The sequence below is a fragment of the Microplitis demolitor genome, chromosome 1 (genome assembly GCF_026212275.2).
Source record: "Microplitis demolitor isolate Queensland-Clemson2020A chromosome 1, iyMicDemo2.1a, whole genome shotgun sequence".
Taxonomy (NCBI): domain Eukaryota; kingdom Metazoa; phylum Arthropoda; class Insecta; order Hymenoptera; family Braconidae; genus Microplitis; species Microplitis demolitor.
This window is the reverse complement of record NC_068545.1, coordinates 16,561,392-16,585,419: the sequence shown is the minus strand read 5'-3', so window position 1 is coordinate 16,585,419 and position 24,028 is coordinate 16,561,392. Positions and strand designations below refer to the sequence as shown.

The 24,028-nt window shown below is 27.8% G+C and overlaps 1 protein-coding gene across 6 annotated transcripts in view; it reads right to left on the bottom strand.

The window, feature by feature from the left end:
* Window positions 1–24,028, bottom strand: part of LOC103580635 (amyloid beta A4 precursor protein-binding family B member 1-interacting protein) — a 159,651-nt gene that overhangs the window by 6,638 nt on the left and 128,985 nt on the right. For 5 of the 6 annotated variants that reach the window (XM_053742764.1, XM_008562463.3, XM_008562461.3 and 2 more), the window contains one exon: window positions 19,818–19,917. In XM_053742764.1, coding sequence (XP_053598739.1) covers window positions 19,818–19,917 — 100 coding nt within the window. Of the gene's footprint in view, window positions 1–2,640; window positions 3,116–19,817; window positions 19,918–24,028 lie in introns of those variants that run through there. The other variant, XM_008562466.3, reaches the window with a different exon arrangement.

Here is a 24,028-nt window from a genome sequence, read left to right as displayed (position 1 = left end):
TTATGGACCGTATTCGCTTCAGTCGTTATATTAATTAACGAAATTTATTTTTAAATTGTATTTATTCAGGCTCTTTTATTTTATAACGCTAATTGTTTATTTTTTTTTTATTTTTTCGAAACTTATATATTTTTATGATGATACCGCACTAAAATTAATTTACCGTATTTTAATGAAAGTTAAAGAGAAATTTTAAATAAATGAATGAACAAATTGAATGAAAATACATAAAAGTAAATTCGAACTTTGATGTTTATTGCATTCGAATGATTATTACAACTGATACAGAAATTTAAATAAATTTATGTGGCGTATACATTTTATATATTAATATCTAATGATGAGATACAATTTCTCAGTCCATAATATTTTAATATTTTATTAGTGAAAATTTAAATGATTCGATGTGAGTAAAATGAAGAGGGAGATATTTAAATTTATTAGTGGACATAGTACGTTGAACACGAGTTGCAAAATGAGTTGGAAGTAAAGGCGTTAAATTTCATTGAGTTTGCAAACGTGCTCTGGGCATTTGGTATAAACTGACTAGTGTATGAGCGTGGGTTTAAACTTATAACGCTTCCACTTTACTATACCTAACATATCAAACATGTAATTCGTATAATATCTAAAGATAAAGTCTCTTCTGGGTGTATTATTTGAGAGGCTATCCACTGCTCATACATCAATCTAATACAACTCACTGAATTATCATTAATCATAATTCATGAGGATAAAATTTTATGACGGAAAACTATGCAAACTAAATTAAATCATATAGTATTATAACATAAACTAACCAATAAAATTTATTTGTGGCAACATAATAACAAAATAAGATTAACAAATTAAAAAGTTCATACCTCAATATCTCATGTTATAGGAAAAAACAAATAACAAATTAAATTAAAACCGTAGTTTTTATTTTTTCTTTCAAAACACCGCTAATTTTTTTTTTATAATTGCAACAAATATTATCTTATTTAATACATTACTGTCCTTCTGACGTTGTCATCGCTCGTTAAATAGAGTAAATTTATGAAGAAAGAAGATACAAACAAAAATGTTTGTTTAACCCTAAATTGCCCGTATAAAATTTTTTTTCAATAGGGTTCTTGCCACTAAAATACAAAAGCTTATAGAAAAAGAATTAAATCGATTATTTTTTTTTTTTGTGAGTTATCGTACTCGCGAATATCCTTACATATTAATTAACATTTAAGGTTTCTTTAATTAAATCAATTTTTTTCAAATCATTTCATTAATTAATCACTTTAATATCGTATCACGATTTTTCCTTAATAAGTTCTAATTACGATGATATAGATTTTAATGTATTAAAGTGTACTACAAAAAATGAAGAAATGATTTAACGTGAGTGAAATAGCTGAAAATTTTGAGGTGTTTCTAACGTACACTCATGGCGTTCGCACTTGAAGTTTACTATTTTTTATACACTCAAAGATTTATTTTTAGGTAGATTTTAAAGGAATCCAACGATAGTATTTGTTATTATGGAGAAATTTTCATAATATTGTGCTATGATATATCTTCTTTAGTTGAGTAGATTCCAAAAATACCATTCGTTCGAAATTTTATATAAATCGCGTGTCTTATCATCACGATAACGTTTATAATTCATAACGGATTGCAATGAAATTTGATAAAGTTTTGTTTTTTTGGGCAATTATCAAATTCAAAAAGAAATTTTAAAAATAACAAAATATTTTACCTCCATGGCTTTTTTCTCTTATATATGTAACTTGATCATAACATAACTTAAATATAATAACTTACATTTCATTTCTTTTTATTTTTATTTCATGATAATTTTTAGCAATTTTATGAGGGTTTGATAATTCCAAAATTGTTTTTTATAACTCTAATTTCCATTGAATGCTAAAGAGTATTCTTATAATTATTTTTTTTCCCTATTTAACTCTATCTCATTTGATCTAAATATATATTTAAGTATATCCGCGACAATACGATGACGATTTCCAGTTGGAATGTGAGATAACTGAAGAGAATGGTTAGTGGTGATGTGACAAGAGAGAAATGTCAGTGGCATTAGAGTTAAATAATTGTAATCAGGTGAATATTGAATTAATAAATTTATATTTTTTGTTTATTAACACGAGAGGATTTATTAACTTTGTTGAGGACATAAAATAGTTATTAATAGAGAATATCACATTATATATATATATATATTTAAACCGTTATATGTATGACAAATTGATGCTATATTTGCTAGCAAGCAGTTCTTTTAAATGAAAATTCAAGAATAACATGAAAAAAAAAATAAGTTGGTTTGTATTCTCCAGACGTTCTTCGAGTGGCAGTAGACTTTTGTGAGTCACCACAGGTTGTCTGATATATGGTTATAACGCGTCTCTGTTCTACAATTACGTCGAAAACTTCTAGTGACAAGGAACGAGTAAATGTTTGACTTTTTGCTATAGTAAAGCCTATATATAAATGTACACGGGTTTTACCCGTGTTTTAAACTCAAGATTGGTTGCCAGCTCTAATTTAAGTAGATTAAATTTTTTATTTTATCTTTTCCTGTTTTTTTATTAATAATACTTTTGTTTACAGTTAAATATAAAAATAATTATAAACATTTATTCAATATACCTATGGCTTTGACAGAATAATATCCAAGTATGCTCTCGTTACCAAAGTAACCGAGCATTTTCGAGTGATTGATTTCTATCAAAGCAACTGCACTAGTCTACTGGATACAATAGCGAACTCTCGTCGATCAATGGCATAAAAGCATCATTTAAAGCTATTAAACTCCTGATCAAAGCATCCATGCGTAAAACTTTTATCCCTACATCCGGATAAACAATATACTTATTTTATTTTATATATCATTACACTTTACACTTCACGTCATGTGCTCACCTCACCAACTTATTTAATAACTCTAATTTAAATCTTATCATTTAATTCTCTACGCACATGACTGTTTATTAAAGAAAGAGAGAGAGAAAAAAAAACCAAAGTCTGCGTAAATTTGATAAGAATAATTTTTCAAAACAAACAACAGATTTTTTAAACCTGAACGAAGCCGCGATGTTAGTGGCGCGTGCGACGCGAGTCGACTAAAGGCCTAAAAGGTAAAAGTCCCTCGGCTTCTCAACTCGTGTTTTCCATGCGCCTTCATATATGTTTATATATATATATATATATATATATGTATGTATGCCTCATCAGCGAACGCGCTTTACACATCTTCACTACTCAACTGCACTTAGTGAATGTCTTAAACTAACACATTCAAGAATTGTTCTTACAAGTACACAAATTTCCATACAAATTGAATTTTATTATTACTAACATGACTGTGAACTTTAAAACTCATATACTAAATACTTATATACTAAATTTTATGTATAGCTGAGTTTAATGATAAAAGATAATAATAATGATAATGATAATAATAATTTTATTTTACACGTGAGATATAAGATGTTACTTAGATGATTAAGTTATAAAGAGAAAGAGTGACGGTACTTAAATTAAATGAAGATTTTAGTAAATATATATATGGTATTAATTAAGAAATAGTGATAATTAATAATTATAGTTGTTCACGACTGCTTATAAGCAAGTAAATTAATTATGTTTCATAAAGTTTATATATGAACGTAATCATAACAAAGACAATAAAAATAATTGATGTGCTTAGAACAACACTAATTGTCCTACGCAAAGTATTATTGATTAAAATGCAATCGGTTATTGATATTAAAAGAGGTCATTGATCCATTGACGATTGTGCAAATTGATTGTTAAACGACCTCAATTTTATATAAAGCATAATATCACGGTTAATTTTATTTTTCATTTTTATATTTTATCATCAATTATTGTAATGCGGTGGTATTTTATTTGCTATATGATTGAATAAAAAAAAATAAAAAATCCCTGAGAATTTTATATAAATTAAATCTTTCGACATCTTGTTAATTTTGGACAGATATTATAGTAATTAAATTTTTAAAAGATATTAATTTTTTACTGAAAACTAAAAAGTTTATGTAAATATATATTTTCTGCTGTTGTTAAATAGAGTATAGATTTATTTTTATTAAGCATTAATAAGTAAATGTTTTTTTAAGACTTTTTTTTTATTTGCATTTTCAATAATTAAATTTTTAATCTTCGCTTTACTAATTTACATAACTCATATTTCTTAACGATGATGCAGAGATATTGGTCTGGATAAAAATAATTTTTTTTACAGTCATTATATAATACGATTAAACATATATTTAGTAAATGCTCAATATATCAAATTTCAAAATTCACAAGTGATTTCGATATTTCTTTAACGAGATCATCATTAATTATTTTTACCAGAAAAAAAAAAAAAAACGCAGGTAACAAATTTTGTTATAAATTATGTTATAATATAGAAATTCTTGAGAAAAAATAATTTTGATATTAAGAGAAATTTCAGGGCTTAAAAAAAAAAAAAAATATTTTAGATCAAAGGATTTCTAGAGAAATTGGTATAGATTTAAACAGATCAATTGATATATCAATGTAGATCTAAATTTTTTTTCCCTAGGTTGCAAATTATTCTGCGACTAAAAATCGATAGAAGCCTTCATCAAGCTGTCGTAAAATTAATTGACATTAATATATACTTCAATCATGCAATTAGTTCCATGATAATCAATAATAGCAACGAAATCGGTGATATCAAAAATATCATAAAAAATTTGAGTTGTAATTTGCTAGTTTGCCAAAGTTTTGTAAACAATTTAATGTTTGATTTGTTGTATTAACACTCCTCTCTATTTTCCGATAGCATTGAACTTATTTTTTATTTTTATCATTACAAACTTTTATGAGAGTAGTTCTTTGATAACTTTTGTAGCAACCATACTTTTATTTTGTAACTGGTTGGATTTGATCAAATATGATACGTATTTGTTTCACTTTAATATACGGATAAGTTGTACTAATCAGCTGTCAAGCAGTTAAATGGCTTATACATCTCTGATAAATTTAACTTGAGGGTTTTTCTTATATTACATATATGTCAGGTACTTTACAATTTTTAATACAATAATCTCGAGTATTTACTTCATCAAGACATATAAATCATAATGTACTCCAAAACTAGTTAAAATCCATCTACTTGTAGTACAATACAAGAGATACGAAATTAAATACTATTTATCAACTGCACTTAGCAAAAATTAAATATTAAAAAATATATAATCTCTGGCCCCAAAAATTATTTCAGATAATTATTGTAAGTTATTGTTTTACTAGAAAAAAAAAATTGTTTTTTTTATTAAATGAAAAAGCTGATGCTAATTTTTGTAAATAAATAATTTTCACATAAATTATAATAATAAATTTTCAAATAAAAAAAAATTTTTCTGTTACAAATATTTTTCACCCTCAGTGTCTATTATTGATATTTTAATTATCTGCTCACTTGGAATATAGAAAAATAAATGAATAATTTTTATAAAAATCTTTTAGAATAAATATTTGTCAACACATTACGTAATCCTCAATAATTAATATAAATTTTCTCGATCATACAAATCAATTTTAGCTTAAATTATTATTTGCATAATATTTTATCTTTCTAAATTATGAGCTGTCAAATTTTTTTTATTGTCCTTTTATGTTGCTGTCACTTGAATATTTTCATAATTTACAAAAATATTAAATAAATCTTCGATGTAAATAGTGTTGACATAAATATTTTTTTATTTTATTTTCCTCTCAGTTACTGGCTCTTGAAGTGTCATGAGCCATATTTTTTATTTTTTTCAGCAAATAATCTATAATATAGTATAATATTATAACAAAGTTCAAATAAAAATAAATTTTATACAACTATGCTTCAACTGTACAGCTGCTGATGACTCTTATATTAAAAAAAGAAAAAAAAATTAACCTATTAATTATAAATTAATAATTTTCAAAGCTGGCCATTACTAGACAATATGAAAATACTTAACAAGCAGAATAATTTTTTGTTATTGTAACGTGAGACAGGTTGTGGTAACAAATCTTTATATTGGTATACAAATAATAAATTATATAATTATTTTGTAACGATAGCTTTGTTGTGATAACAAAACTTTTTTTATAGTAAGAAATGTTATGTTACAGTAAAAAAATTTTTTTGTTATCGTAACTAAACTGCTTAGTTAGAGTTACAAATCATCCCGTTCAAGCAACAAAATTCTTTTGTTAAAGTTACAATTGGTTTAGTTAGAAATACAATTAGTTTTGTTGGAGTAACAAATTACTTTGTTAAAGTAAAAAAAGTTATTCATCATAATTTATTTAATAGGAGATGAAAAAAAAAATCTGAAAATAGTTGAATCTTTAAAAAATTTATCTTGCTGAAGTAAAAAATAAAAAAAATTGAAGATAATTAACAAATAAGAAATTCTTAAATTTTGAACAGCGAAAAATTGTTACTGTAAATAACAATTCAATTAGTTATGTTTGTTATCACAACAAATTCGTTTGCTATCTCATTTTTTGTTATCTTAACAAATTTATTTTTCTACATGAATGTAAAATGTTTACTTAAAGTTATCTCACTTAAAAGCAATTATTGCTGTAAATTATTTACTAAAGGAATCTTCAATCTATGGTTAAAATCTTTCGAAAATTACAGTATTATCTTAAAATAATTTCAATCTTTAGCCTATTTTTTATTACAGAGATCCGCAAGAATAAACGAATAGTAATACATTATTTATCACTAAAGTGCGCAAATGTTCGAGCTTTTAATGATAATGCTGAAAATTTCGAACATTAGTAATATTCTATTATTAATGCTCATAGTAATTAAAATTAAAATCAATTGCTTGAAAATGTAAAAACTTATTAAAATTGCATTACTTTCCTTGAAGTTATAGTGGAAAAAGTTTTATATGTATATTTTTTTTTTCTGTAAGTATATTTTTATTTTACCTACACATGGCAACCTAGTAATTGAAAAGAAGAAGATATCGATGTAATAAATTGATTCAGCAATTGTCGCAGATGTAAGGGAGAAAAAATAGACTATCGTTTGCGAAAAATTTTTTATGGCTAGATGTAAAGTTAATTAAAATGACATGTTATTCTATAGATAAAATAAAAAAAAATACAATTTATGATGGGAATTTGTGATTAAGCTTTCATTGACACCTGTCACCTGGTAGTTATAGCATGCGATGAATAATAATGAAAAATTTTAAATAAATTTATTATCACAATGGTTCATTATTAAATCACAGGATAAACTTTTATTACATTATTTTAAGGCAATAAATAGTACATATATTAAAAATAATTATTGTTTCATAAAAAATAAAAAATAATATGGGCTAAAGTTAGTTTAAAAAGAAAGGAGAAAACATGTGACATATAATTTTGCGTGCACGAAAGTAAATGGGGCGAAATTTCCAAGTGCGTTAATTAACTAATGAAGCTTGAGACCCGTTTACTCTCTATGATAATAATTTGTCCTTGCAGTCACGAGGCGTGCACTTGCTTATACAGTATTCACGTTGTAAACCTTCGCTTGCTGATGGGGATATGTGTTTTGATGATTACTATAATTATAATTATAATAATAAGGAAATAATAATGACGAAAATACGTGACCAGAGGTGGATAACGTTGACACGAACATGACAGAAGAAGATATAAATCTTGTTATGTTTAATGTTTCGCTAGTTGTCATTTATATGATCGGTTGATATAACGAGTCTAACAAGAAAAAAGTCACGCTTTTAAACAATTTATTAAACTCGATGATTTCATTTAATGTATTGAAAAGTTTTTGGATTAGGAGAGACCGAGGTAAAATGAAACATCTTTTTTTAGATGAAAAAAATTTTCTCTCTTCAAAAATGATTAGACACGATTTGCATAAAAGGACAGGATAAAAGTGATCATTTCGGGAAATGCGGCCAACTTTAAATTTTAGATAAAAAAGAAAATTTTTTTTTGTTTACTTTTCTATTGCGAACAGAAAAAACCGGTGATAAGATAAAATAGGCCCTGATGAAAAAAAATAATTTTGCTTGAATTTTTTACTTAATTTTTGAAAAGTAAAATTCATTTTAATAATAATAAACATCAAATCATAGCTCATAATATCTAATAATATTAAATAAGAATAAAATAACTGTATGATCGTTGGCTATTGTTTTCTAATTAACTGTAATCTTTTACTATTTAAAAACAAAATTTTAATAAACGTTCAATTTTAGTTGAAAATCAGCTTTTTCTAGTTTTCAGGAAGGAAGCAAACACAAGAAAAATAATTTTTTCTTTGCCTCAAAAATAGTAACTCATTTTACTCCGATCCCTTGTTGTCTTAGTTTAATTAATTAATTTTTTTTTTTCAATTATTTCAATTAAAGATCGATGTTATTAAGTTTATTTAAAGATATAGATTCAAATTCCTGATCAAAAAGTATTGAACTTTTTCGTTACAAAATTGAAATCAGATACTGGTTATGTACTTTACAATATTTTAATTTAAAAATATGTTATGGAATTTCGAATACTCAAATTTCCTCAAGTCATATGGTTTCAAATTAAACTTTAATGCACAATTTATACAAAGAAAACGAGAGCGTCATTCTCAGTGGATTGGTTTTAAGATTACTCCCATGTGAATACGAAAATACAAGTAAATGCAGAAGTGCAGCAAGAGTGAAGAGATTGAAAAATAGAGAAAGAGGAAAAAGTTTATAGAGAGTACGTGGCGAATTGATACTTGTATAAGCTAACTCTAACTTTAACTCATATGCCAGCTAGTCGAGTGTAACTCCCGTGGGGTTAGAGCAATTCCTAACCTCAATCTATTCCATGTGGTCGCCTCAAGGTAAAGAGAAACAATTTCTCAAAGGGAATAAATTAGCGAGATGAGACGCGTTAAAGTTGAATGGACTAGGACTAGCTATGGGCAATGTGTTGAAGCATCTAGTAGAGGTGATGGCTTGCCAAGTTGAGAAGAGGAAACGAGATGTTACCAGCTGGAAAATGAAACCAGAAAGAGATATGAGAGACAAATAAGAGAAGAGATCTAAGACGCGTCCGCGTGTAAGTGGAAACGTAAAATGAAGATGGCAAAATTTATACATCTATATGAGAATGTATAAATGAAAAATTTCTCTCAAAACTCCGATTTCGTGAATAAAATTCATGGACACTAAATTCCATAAGTGAAGATAAAAAAAGTTCACTCCGCTTTGTCTTAAAATCTAGCTCCATTAAAAGAAGCTGTCACATCCGGATATAGGGTGACTTAAATGTTCCAACAGTCTCTCGACACGGATCTTTGGTGTGGCAGCAAGCCGAGATATGTATTCATTTTCGCCAAGTGCCTCAAGGGGTGAATGTTCTCTAATCCATAAGACGTTCTACTTCTACTTCTCTATTTTAAAGCCTATCTTACAATGAAATGGTGTAATGCCATGTTGAAAGGATTCGCCTCAGTGCCATTGTTCTTCAAGACACTGTAAGTGAAAATTAGATTATAAAGGAAGTGTGTCCTGAACTGTAACCACATCATGTTTTCCAGCATACTTATATTCATATATAGATATATGTACATTTATACTTGTGTTTGACTATTATAATCAACGATCTACTGGAAATTAATCAAGTGCACTGACCACGATTCAATGCCAGAGAATTGTACGTGCGATGGAAACACTGAGATATCACATGTGCATCGAGAATCATGAGATTATTTATGAAAGGAAGATCGATCAATTGGTTTGATCAAGACATCGATGAGAGAGACGTGGAGTATATCTAGAGTACTGACGAAGATACGATATATGTACCTGCAAGTACGCGTGAAGCCTCATTTATCTTATCTTACCCTGTTATATTCAAGTATCATTTATGATGGATAATACATGAATCTCTGTGGCATGTATAAGATCTGAGATATCTTCAAGTTTATTATATGTATTATAAAAACTGGTAGCAATGTGCTAGTTATACACTTAAATTCAACTGCTTAGGATAATAATATCGATAAATTTATATATTCTTTGGTCCAAATAATTTTTTATCAATTTTCTAAATTTATATTACTTTATTTATTTTAAAAATATTATTCTTTGTATACTTGGAAAGCTACATGAAAAGTGTCACTTAATACCATTACACAAACATGAAAAAAAACTGACTCGTTTCTGCTATGATAAATCGTTTTTAAGATACTACTTTTCTCGAATGAATGATAGTAAAATATCTTTTGATTTCATGCCAAGTTAATAATGTTTTAGGATTCTATCACTTTTTAAAAAGTATTTTCAAATGTGAGATTACAATTTTAAAATCTACAAACTTTGTCTCCCATAAAATAACTAAATAATTTTATGTCAACATGTTTCTATAAATAAAAAAATAAAATTTATATGAATACATTTATAAAGTAAAATTTTGATCTTTGAATATTTCATTAATTGTTTTAATAATTTCAATTGAATTATTTAAACTACTAATAACTTATAGTTAAATTGAAAGTTTGACTCGTGATTTATCTATATAAAATCGTCTTTTAAATTTATTATCTCAAGAGGTTCGAGAGAAATTTCTGCTGACAAGAAAATTGCAAGTTTAAGTGACGAATCGAGATGTTCACGTCGGCACTTGCGCTTAATTTATCAATCTACTTTAATCGATATTAATAGTTGGAATGTTATAAATTTTCAATATATGTTAAATATTTATTTAATATAAAAGTTTTATGAGCATTCATTTTCTTTTGTTGTAAGATATGATTATATCATTTTCAACTTAAATATTTTATCTGGAGTGCACGAATAGCGTTCGGTTTAAATATATATTATCCGATTCTAAATTCGAATCAAATCATTGGAATTTCAGAATTATTCATAGATGTTTGAATTACTCGATTTTAATTCATAAGTTTTCAAATTCAAATATTTAGTTCAAATTTCGAATATTTAGTTTTTAACTCACTCGAATTAAATTCTAAAAAAAATTGTACAATAATTCACTAACACAGTTGAAGTCCATTAACCCGGACATTTAGTCTACGGAGGAGCGAAAATTTCGTTGTATTTCCGAGTTAACGAATGGCCCTTCTCCCTTAAAAAGTGAACTACAACGCATGCGCTCTTACATCTACATGAATGATGCATGCATGCATAAATATACACAACACAGACAAACGTATAACATCAGGTGGGAGACAGTCTAGCTCGTAGAGGGGGTCAAGATTGAGGGGAAGTTCCGAGATAATGGATCCGAGTCAATGTAATTCGAATTTTTTGAATAATTTAGAAAATGATTAATAATTCGATTCAATAAGAATAATTTGTAAGTTTGAATTATTAACACACTCCTAACATATACTTTAAAAATTTATTTCCTATCAAAGTTTTATAACGAAACTTTGACATCATTCCGAAACTTAAACTTCTTATTAATATATTTAATAAAAATTTAAATTACAAAAGAATTTAATAAAACTATTTCGGCAAACTCCAGAAGCAAATTTACCAATATGTATATATAATATATCGTGGTTTATACAATATAAACTCAGCTAAATTGAAAGAATTTAACGAACAATTATAAATTATAATGAATCTTTTGACGGATATACCGCATAATGAAGTTTGCGGTATATCAGTAATAGAGCAAGGAATAAATGGTCGTTTGATTGCTTGCGACGTAAGCCAAACTCTGATATGGAACATTAGTCGCACCAAGTTATCAGTGAATTCCCACACAAAGTGCCTCATACATCTATATAAGTGATGCGGTAATGGAACCGCGAGACGCAAACACATATATACTGTATAATATCTACATCCCTTGCTCTTGTTTCACTACCGTACAGTATATAATATACACTATGTAGGTTATATACTAGCCAAGAAAACATATTATGCATTGCCAAGATGCAGCTTGTTACCCGATATCAGAATCATAAAAGAGTCATGGCACCCGTAACTTCTTGTCAAGAAGCTGCTTGCTGTAAGGGTTAAAAAAAAAATAAAAACCCATCAGTTTCCTTATTATTCGCAGAGCTTCTATTCTTATGGGAAAATTACCAGGACAAAAGCACAAATGTAGTTTATAAAGACATTTAATACTGGCTTGGCCACACAGAGATTAAAAGATTTACTCGTTAAAAACTTGAGATAAGAATTCAACTATATATATAAAAAAAAACTTGATTTTATTTAAAGATAAAAGTACTTAAAAAACTTAAATATTTTCATATCATTTATAGATTGATATGTTTATATGTAAAAATTTTACACTTTTTTTTTTCACACAAAGTTTACGAAACTCTACACTGCGTGAAAAACTTAACTCTGCGAACGTCTTTTGAATTGAAGATTCTTTTCAATGACTGACGAAGTTGTGACAACTAAATTGTCTTTGATTAACATCTATTTCGATATTCATTAAACAAAATTTCAGTAAACGACCGAACATTATTAAGAGTTGAGTCAATTTATCGTTACTTGAATCGATGGAGTAATTTAATTATTTAAAATACAGATAAATTTCAAGAAAAGAGGAAAAGTTACCGAATCAAATAATTGAATTACTTTGAAAAAATTATAAATCCAAGTCGAATGAATTGTCAACTTATTATAGCTGAGGGTGTTAATGTATGTTTCAACAATTTTTTTTTTCATTTCAATAGAATTTGTTAACCAAATCAGAATATTTCGGAATTTGAATAAAACAAATACATACTTGGTGTCGAAAATATTTTCTTTACCTCGGCTACGTGTGAACTTCCGCTGATAGAGTTGAATTTTTGATTGAGATATTTGAATTTTTTTTTTAATCAATAAATTAAGATTTGTTTAAAACACAGTTATAGTGAGCCTTTTGACAACTACGTGTTGTCATTGGCAGCACTTTTTTTTTCTTAATGTAAGGAACTAAATTTATTCTAAAGACAAAAGTACTTAAGAGCCTTAAATATTTTTATAAAATCACTTATATATCTATGACTGAATTTACATATAAAAAGTCATAAATTTTTTTCAGTCAAAGTTTATCGCAAACTCTAGTGTTTCTTGTGAATATGTCTGTGTATACTACTAACAAGGTACAACACTGTTTTTTTTTTATTGAAGGCTTAGAAACCCTATGCCACGGGATAAAATGATTTTTCTTTTTAAAGTAACTGGCTAAGCGATCACTACTCATAATTTATAATAACTGGTAATAAGCCGTGGAATTCATGGTGCTTATCTCAAGAATATGCCTAAGGCAGCTATACACTTGAGCTTAAGTTTTAAACCAAGTTCAAGATGCAAGTTAATTTAATGCTCTGTGAAATTAAAGAGAAGAATGTACGGACAATTGATTAAATCTCTAAAAATATTATTAAGTATTTAATATATGTACGTTTCTTTTCTTGATATAAATATAAATATGTATGTAATTATTATATATTGATGTAAGTCTAAGTAGTTTGGCGTCTTGTTGTCGGAAGTTGATCGTACTAAGCGAACCATGTAATCGAATACGTCGGTTGGATCTGACGCCGAGTTTTTGCTTATAACATTCTTTTCCGATTCAAGACGTTCAAGTCGAACCAAGTGACGACAGTCAGTTGAAATTTGTCAGTTTAGTTATCCGTATGCTGTCGTTATGAAGTCGCTTTTAAGAACACATCGAGAAAAGTTTTTTACCGTTGCACCATCTGGGAATTCTTTTTTGTACTTCAGCTTTACCCTTTTTTATCGTTATACCTTTTGTTTTTAGAGCTTTCAATGTGCTCTAATGGAAAAGTTAAATTCTCTTCTAATTGAATACAAAAAAGCTTTAAGATTATTGGACAGTAATACTTCTGCAGTAAAAAAATACAGACCATCAAATATTTTTTCAGAATTTTTTACCGAAAAATTGAAACAAAATTACTATGTAGATAATTATATAAGGACATATGGAATTATGGTGGAAATCACCGATAATGAAAAAATTTGTCATTTACATTCAACAGAAATTATGTTGCGTATTAATTTTAACAAAACAACATTTTTAAATTATTTAAAGGAATTCTTTTCGGTAAAATTTATTAAAGCATATCAGAATATTTAATTCCATACTCTTGAAAATTGAAGAAAAAAAAATCGATTTCTAAAAATTATAAGAAAAAAAAATATTGGAAAATTTAAAAGTGCACACCTCAATTACTCATCTTATTTTTAATTATTACTGTTATTTTTAAATATTAATTTATTTCTTTTTTTTTATTATGAATTTTTTTCAACTTATAAATGATCAATATGATGTTTTTATTTCTTATTTTCAGTTTTATATTTTTTTACCAACATTTTTTTTTAAATATCCCGCCTTTTTGTCCTAGATGTCGGTTTTTTTTTTCAAACTTATACTGTTACACTAATGCTGCTGCCAATAGTTGATAGAAAGAAAATATGAAAAATTAATAACAACAGTAAAAAATAAAAATAGCATGTAAATTTTGCGTGAATATGCAGTTTTACGGTTTTAATTAATTACAATTAAACTAAAAGGATTTAGATAGTGATTTTCATGAGGATTTTTGTAATAAAAAATACAAAGATAATAAAATAAAGTTCGGCCGATTAATTGTGCCTATCGAGAGTTATCGTGTTTACAAAGTTTCATACGTAAGTAACAGTACTGGTTTCTTGAGCTAAAATAATTTATTTTAAATTAATAGAATAACGAATCGACTTAATATTATAGTTTTAAATTATTCCTAAATAAATTGTCTATTTGCTAGTATACAATTTGACCTATTTCGGTGTAATTAACAGAGTGTAGAAATGTTTTTGTGTGAGTAAAATAGTCGAAAAAAACCGTTCATAAAGCACCCTCGGCGCTTGAGATGTGCCAATGAGTAAACAAAGATGCATGTTTGCACGTTGATACGTCACTTGATAACTTCATCCTAACCTATTAATACTAGAATATACGAAAAGAGCCAAATATTTACGAATAAACTCGAATTAGAGAGATTTTTATAATAAGATCACCATGCTGAGCAGTACAAAGTTTCAGGAAAGTTAACATTTTCAATTTTAAGTTGATAAATTTTCTATTAGATAGTTTTCGCACACCTCAAATGTGAAACATTGGGTGTATTCTATTGTCGCATAGCCGACGTTTTGCAATTGAATCATATAAAATCGTTTCAATAACTTTTATATGACAGGTAGTTTTTCTAACAAAAGTAGTTTTTCAAAACGAACGAAAAATACAATTCAAAAGTTGTTTATAGAGACATCCGTGGGGATAATAAATTCTTTCAAAGTATAAAAAAAAAACTACACAGATGCTTACTTATGGACTAATACGTTACTTGTTTGTTTTATTCGAACCTATTAGTACTAGAATAATTCGATACAGTTAAATATGCATGAACAACCTTGAATTAGAGCGACTTTTTAATAAAATAACCATGCTGCATAATACAATGCTCTAGAAGTTGGAATTTTTAAGTTAAAGTTGTTAAATTTTCAATTACATAATTTTTACGCACCTTAAATAACGTTCATAGTGATGTCCCTTGGGATATGATTCTGAGTCGTTATAAAAAAATCTGTCACAAGCAATACACAAACCTAAACTTTATCGTAGAAGTTTTGATTCATGATTCATGCTTGGAACAATTCATATTGAACATCAAATAAAACTGAACCAACTATTAATAATATATTTCATTCTCTGTGAATGTTAACTTTTTTTTTTTTCAATTATAACATGAGCAAGGGTGTGCATTTTTAGATTTTTCGAGCTTTTTATTTTTTATTGAAAATTTTAAAATAAAGTAATGGATGTTTTTGATGAATCATAAATAATACTTATACTATTTTTAAATTTTCAGCCATCGTTAAAAAAAATTTTTTCATTTTTTGCGGGCAAAATGAGATACCCCCTAGAAAAGAAAAAAGTTTTAATCAAGTTTAACTACCTACTTTAATGGTAATTGCTTATTTGTCAATCACTTTTTATTATTAACTTCAAAGTAAAAGATTTAAGTTAGTTCTAAATCCAAAGAATATATTTTTAAAAAAAGCAATCATATACTGTTTATAGTATTAAAAAATTATTAAATGTCAATTAAATTCCAAAATTATAAAAATTGTAAATATTTTCAAGTTTATTATTGAAATACATTTGAAATAATTTGACACTGAGAATTCTTTTATTGTAAATCGATAAGAAAAAAATCAAATTGATTTCACACTATTTCTTTACAAAAACAAAATTTTCGAAAACAGTAAAAAAAAATTAAAATTTGATTTGGGAATTTTTGTATAAAATTTTGGAGGTACCCCATTTCGCCTTTCCCCTTCCCCGGTTTGCCCCTCGTTCCGCTGTAATTATTTCAAATTCGAATCGTCTCACAAACACCTACACTTTTGGGTTTTTTGCATCATAAAATTTTATGCTTGCATACTTAGTTAGTGGTTTGTTTGATCAATATATTTTAATAATTTTGGGGCTGAACTTCAATCTTACTAATTCATGAATATTTTTATTTTCATAAAAATCACCTGTCATGTCTATATGATCGAATTTTCACGTATAATTATCAATTATTCATAAATATTTATATAAAATCTCATCCGTAGATAATCAATATTAATTATCTGAACGTTACTTACTATAAATTCAATACATTCATTTGCGTTCACATACTATTAATGTATTTTTGTAAATATATTATAAATAAATAAAAATTTTGTAATGAGCATGTTATAATAATTTATTAAAATGTAAAGCGACAAACCATTCGAATAAATATATGAGAAAGCTAATTAATAATGAAGTAGACTTATTATTAATTTATTTATTGAAATTAACAATTTTCCAGTACGCTAGTTATATTTAATTACTCATTTATGAATGAACGATTGTGTTAAAATAATTTAATTTTAATCACAAAATAATTTGTAATTATTATTTAAAATAGAAATGATAATGATAAAAAATGTAGTAAATATATATAAGACAGTTCGTAAAAGACATCGATGAAGTCACGTCGTTAAAACGTGAAACGATTTTATCGGAGTAAAAGACTGAGTCTTTGGATAAGTAAGCGCCGAGGAATCATGAAGCCACGAGACCGAGAGTAAATAATATAAGAAAACGAGAATAAAGAGAAGCTAAAGAAAATGTAGAATGGAGACACGCGCTAAAGTGGCGCGTCGGTAGAGTAGACGTTGATCGGAAGTTGGAATCGCAAAAAGATGCATTAGCAAATAAAAAAAATGAAAAAAAAAAAAAAAAAAAAAATCAAATAAAAAATGAGAGAAAATGAAGAAGAGGGTGGAACTTTGTTGGATTATCGACAAAGTCTCACGGCATACCAACTCTTCTGGTCATACCGCGTCTATACTAGTTGAACAACGCGCATAAATCCAACGATACGACGTGAAAGTTGTATCATTTTTTTATAAACAATATACATGTTCGACAATACACACGTACATGAGTCAAGAGGCCGAGCTGAGCTTAAAGATTAAAGATAACCAGTTAACTGCGTACAATCGATCCCATCCCCTAAGGCGACTGGCTATGGTGCTGTGACTTTGGTTCACCGATGCCCGATCAGAGGTAAATGAAATTTACGGGCTAAGCAAACTCAAAAATTTAACAATACAATTCAGAGATTGTCTATATAACGATACAATAGCTGCTGGCTTTATCTGTTCAAAAATAATAACTTTTTTTTTTTTTTAATTTTAGCCACACAAATATTGTTATTTATTATCACAGTATTTCGTTTTTAAACTTTTTCATACTAAAAATTGCCAATTCAATCCAGACATTGGCAAGCAAAAATCAACATCACACTAGAGTTTTTTTTTTTTTTAATTTTAATAAAAAATATTAAAAACGTGTTACTTTTAATTAATTCTTCATTAGAAATAAATAAAATATGTAATTATTTTGAATTCAATTATTTTATGAATATGTAATAATTGTAATTTATTTTTGTTGTTTACAGGACACATATATTTGTGTAAATTTTAATGTTTGGTATCTATACAACTTTTGTGAATTGGTTATGACGTATAAAATAATTTTTTAAAACAATCTATGTGTCTTATTATTGCAATATCCTGAGGAAGTCACAAATAGCGATAAAAAATTGGCAAAAAATAATTGCACATACATAAGCGTCCTTATTTCCCGTTAATTAATTAGAATTATTGAAATTGTTAATTAAATTACTTGAGTGCGAATAGAGAAACAAATGAAAAGGCGTCTTAAAATAAATTTTAATTACCAAATACAATAATAATTTTAATTAAAAATCCACTTTAAGATAATAAAACGTAAAAGTTCAAATGATATAGCTCTGCCGTTAGCAGTTACATCTTTCAAGATGATTTTAAGTAAAATTGCATTCGTTTAAAGTTAATGAAACTGATCAGGGTCTAAGTAGAAGATTGATAGTACTCGTATTAAGATTTATTGAAAATAATTTATTGTTTAAATTAGAAAAGACTGAGACAAATATTATACTATTTTTTAAGCAAAAGAATTTTTTTTTGTTCAAAAATGTTTAATAACAACTTGTAGAAAAAAATGGGGAAGGTTGATCAGCTTGGACAATATAGTTAATTTGAAATTTTCCAGAATTTTTTTTGTTCTTTTTATCTGAGTGATAGCTATTTAAATTATTTTATTGAGAACTGGAAAAAGAAAGTCGTTTTGGAATAAAATAGGCCGCGATTGTAAAAAAAAATTTTTTTATAGAATACTTTACATTGATCTCATTGTCTAGACTGATCAACTTGCCTCACATTTGTCTACGTATCATATCTAAGCATTTTTACACAAAAACTAACTTTTTTTCATCTTAAACTATAGTTTCTAATTCTTTAAAATATAATAATTAGACAAATAAATTAGATCTCTTTGTTAAGAATAATGACTACTACTAATTGAGTATTAACTTGCAGGAAATGTTTTACTTTTTTTTAGTTGAGATAATCAATCAGCAAGACGTAGGATTGATTTTTGTAAGAGAAAAAAAAAACGGTTGTTAAATATAATAAGAGGGAAACTAAATGTAGGGTGAGAAAGAAGCTGAATAATCATCAGGAATCGGTCAAAGTTAGTGCGTCGTCGTTTTCACAGTCCAATCGTGTCTCGTGACATCATGGGAGAAAAAATTTCTTATCTAAGAGGGTCCGTAATACTTTTGTCATAAGTATGGATTAGGGATAGACTAAGCCATATCTTAAATTTTTTTTGTTAACCTTAATACCATGGCTACATCAAAATAAAAACAAAAAATAAAAGTTTCTTTCTTTTACACTGTAAAAAAGCGGTGTTAAAAATGGACTCATTTTAACTCCGCCCGGTGTAAAAATGAAATTACACCGGTGTAGGAGGAGTAATACCCCGGTGTTCAAAATACCGATGTTAAAGCGGGGTAACCGGTGTAAAAACGGAGTAGAATCGGTGTAAAAGCGAAGTAATATCGGTGTAAAAGCAGGGTAACCGGTATTAAAGCGGAGTAAACTGTGTCCGCTTGGAGAATGAACTTTAAAGATTCAAACGTTATTTTAACACCGGTCTAGAATATTTACACCGGTGGTGGCGTTATTTTAACACCGGTACAGAAAATTTACACCGGCGGCGGCGTTATTTTTACACCGCTTTCGGTATTGAAATTTAACACCGCTGATTTTAACACCTACACCGCTTGGACTTACCCCGGTGATTTTTTACAGTGTAGTTTCAAAAGATTGTTTACTTAACAGATTAATATCCAGCATATAAAAGAAACTTACCTTCGAGATTCGCCATTGAAAACCGGTAGCTATCAATTCTCGGTGTATTGATGTCTGAATTAAAGGGCCTCAAAGTTGCTGAGCTTACATTGTCCAAACCCTTTAACAAGAAAAAAAGAAACAAATTAAGATTAAGTAAATATCAACATATACAAAAATTCTTTAAAAATCGTTATTATCGTTGAAAAAAAATGCATCAATTTAAAAAAAATGAATTTGAAAATATTTTTTTCTCACTTTTTTTAAATTATCTATCAAAGAGCTTCACGCGAACGCGTCTACCAAAAGCTTCTCGCTTTCATCGGATTTTGTGCTGAAATCCTTCAAGCATCCGACAGCCCAGCAAATGTGATTCAAGCCTCTCTTCTACACCCATCAATTTCCACGTCTCAGCGTTCTCATTTTCTCTCTTATATACTATATATTTTGTATTCTAGATGTGATTTTCCGGCTTCTATGTAACGATAGATAGTAATAGACATACCACAGCAGATACAGCGCTCATGATTTAATGTTCCAAAGCGCTCAGATTTAAGCCTCAAGCAATAGAGTAAAGTACATTTAACAAACTTTACTTTTTCTGATTTTAAAAATAAAGTTGCATCAGACATATAAAATTGTTGAAAAGAAACCTCTTAGTGCGAAAATAAAAATAAATAAGAGGAATGAAAATTTCAATATTCAAAAGTACAATCAATCAACAATATTCAAAGTATATATATATATATTATCATTACGTCGCAAAGAATCGTTAGTTTTTCCATAGCCGTTACGATGAATGACAAACTAACAAGCAATCTAGCAACAAACAGTAGAAGCTTCCGCGTTTTGAACCATTAACCGTGAATAATAGGAGTCTAGTTGGTTCGAAGAGCATATAAGTACGGATGAATGACTAATTAAGTGGGAGGTATATCAGAGGGTTCACAAAGTCGCGTGGATACTTGGCCTAGTCATAAATAGCCTTTTTTTCTATACAACCCCTATATACTCACTTGCGGTTCATCCATGAAAGATTTACTAAAAAAAAATATAATAAAAAACTAGCATACTAGCAAGTATGACCTCAATAACGTACGGAGAATTTATTCTGAAGCTTTGAATGCAACCGACAGCTTCAAGGGCCGTATCTCTCGGGAATGTTTTTCTCATGTGACTCTTCTGCTTCTGTACCGATCTCAAAAAGATCTATGTGACTCACTAGTAGACTACGAATGTTGAACGTCAGGACACTTTATCTTTGCGATCAATGCTTGAGGAAATGGACACTACATGTTGTGGTCTATGTTTCTTTCTAATGATCTTACAATCCTGATGTTAACAATGCCACTAAATTATTTCCATATATGGAAGTATAAAAATAGAGTTGTTTAAACGTACAAGAGCTAAGGAAATTGTTTAATCGGTAAACTTACTATTTTATTCACTGCAAAATTATTTTATCAACTTAAAATGTTATGTTTTGTACAAAATTTTTTTTTTTCCAAGTGTTCATTGTCTGAAATAATTAAGAACTGGAAAAATCTAAATCTAAAGTAATAACGGGGCAACTAATGGGGAAAAAAAACAGTTTGAATTGATGAATCATCAAAGTTTAAATAGTGTCCCATTATACCTTAGATTCAGATTTTTTCGATTTCCACTGTCCAAACACGTGAAAAAATTATTTTTTACTTAAAATTTTATGTGGCTGCATTAAAAGACTGATGAATTTACCCTAGTTCTTTTTAAAATCCGTAACTAAAAAAGAAATTTTGTTTTGTCTTGAAACAAGTATCTCAATTTGCTCCAGGCTTCTCTAAGTAAGCACACAAATTTATGCAATTATGTATGCGAAAAACTTAAGTATACAAAAATATGGTCTCTTTGATAAAAAAAAAAAAAAAAAAAAAAAAAAAAGCTTATAATTTAATTACTTAGTAAAATCAGAATTTTTTCATGTCTGTATATATGTTTATACATTGGTCTAAGTAAACTGGTATATGAAAATACATGTTGGGATAGCACACATTAGCATTTACTATAGCGAATTTTCATCATCTACTGCTTTTAATTTGCCTACTTGGCTATTTTCTCCGAGCTTTTATGTAAGTGGGGAAGTAGATACATAAAAAAGCAAGAATCCCATTAATTTTCGAAGTATTTGTTTTTGTAAGATAGAAAGCAAGATTCATAATCCATATGTGAGTACGTGACCACTAAGAAATGTACAATACAAGTATCTAACACTTACATATATATATTAAATAAACAATTTTATCATCCACCACATTTATTTCTTATTCTTTATTTAATATTATGATCTGGTTCTTTTTATCATAGGTTTTCGCGAATGTACTTTTATAGTAAGAATACAAATGTGTGACGGCGAGTAAATTTTGTAAACAACCTATGTAAGGCTATAACACCCACCTGTCATCCTCTCAGAACTCGTATATGTTTATACATAAAAATATGTTTTTTATATCTTTGTATACTATACCAGGAGCAGTCTTTGTAAATTCATGCACTGCATATACTACAATATTCAAAAAAAGTTTTTGTGGGTACGCGGAAACAGATATCAATATACATACATATATACATACTAAGTTGTTAGTTCAACATAAAATGCCTGATGTAATAGTATTAAAACGAGATATTACGCGTGGGAGTACAAGAGACCGAGGTAAAAGCACTGGGCCAGCAGGCATAACAATTAGATCCAACCGGATAAGCTGACTCTTCCGGTAATGTGAACTCCGTGGATATATTAATATATATATATATATATATAGTACATTTACCTCGTTGATATCTTTTATAAATAATTATTAAGGTAAAAAAAAATAAACAATATTAAAATAAAATTGTAAAATGATAAAAAAATGGTGACAGATAAGACTATTTATAATTTTTCTTTTCTTTGGATTTTCTGGAGCATTATGTGTAATATGAATTTACCACAAAGAGGTGAACCCTATGGGATATTGTTTTCTTCCCACCGTCACGTTTACCGGTTGGAAGCATAAACGAGACTTGAATCCGTGATAAACGCCGTTAGAAGCAACCGAACGTGATCCATGTACTGACTATACTCTGATGTGTTGTCTTTTTTTTTTTTTTTATCATTTTTTCATTCCTTTTCAAAGTGTTGAACCGACAAAAAAGTTTATAACTTTTTTTTTAACTATAAAAAAAAAGGAAAAGTGTTCACGTACTTGCACAGGAAAATTGTTTGTTGGGTTCGAAAAGTATATTAAGACTATAAGAAAAAAAGTTATTGACACAAGAGAGATGGTTACTTAATTTCAAAGTGCTTACGTTGTGTTAGATTATATAATTTGGTAGCTAGATCAAAGCTTTAATTTTTTATACATTTCACACGGTTTATTACACTGCTGCACCGAGATGTGATGTAAAGAAAGAGAAAAAAAAAATATAAACACTCTTGGGTCCTCTTGGCTGGTAAATTTTTTTCGTCCTTCAGGCATTTTGTTGGCGAATAGGGAATTTTCATACTAAAGTCCATTTCAAACGGAAGTAACTTGTTTTCTCAAGGATAGCGTTACTGGTAATTTCATTTAATTTTTCTTCTGAGAATAATAACACAAATAATGTAAACAATCATCTAACTACTTTACTTCTATTAGAAGAGTACAATATACGTAGTTGACAGTCTTACTTTTTTGATAATACCCTCTAAAAATAAATGAGTGAAATTCACTGCGAATCAGTGGATAGTCACTATTCCTACAGCTATAAGTATACCACTAATTCAACCAGTGGTATACTTATAGTTGTTTCCCAGTGAATATTCACTAATTCGAAGTGAATTTCACTGATTCATTTTTAGAGAGATAGCATACAAAATGTCAATGAACTAGAAAAAATTTGCCTGATCTGATTCTTTAATCTTAAAAAGAATGATTGAAGATTTTTAAAGAAACTGCTTTATTCTTATTTTTTATTCTATCACCCTCTTATAAATCTTGTGGAAAAAAAAAGTCAAGTGATTCTTATATGAATCGTTGTAAAGTCCCTTTAGAGATATCTTTACACCCCTTGACATGTTTTTCGATACCTCATCTTTTATTTTTGTAAAAAAAGAAAAATTAAAACGAGATTGATCGATTTTATTTAAAAACTACTATGTTGCAAAGTTGTGTTTATCTATAATAAATTATATAATAAATCAAAATACATGGAAGACTAGAGAAAAATTATTCAGA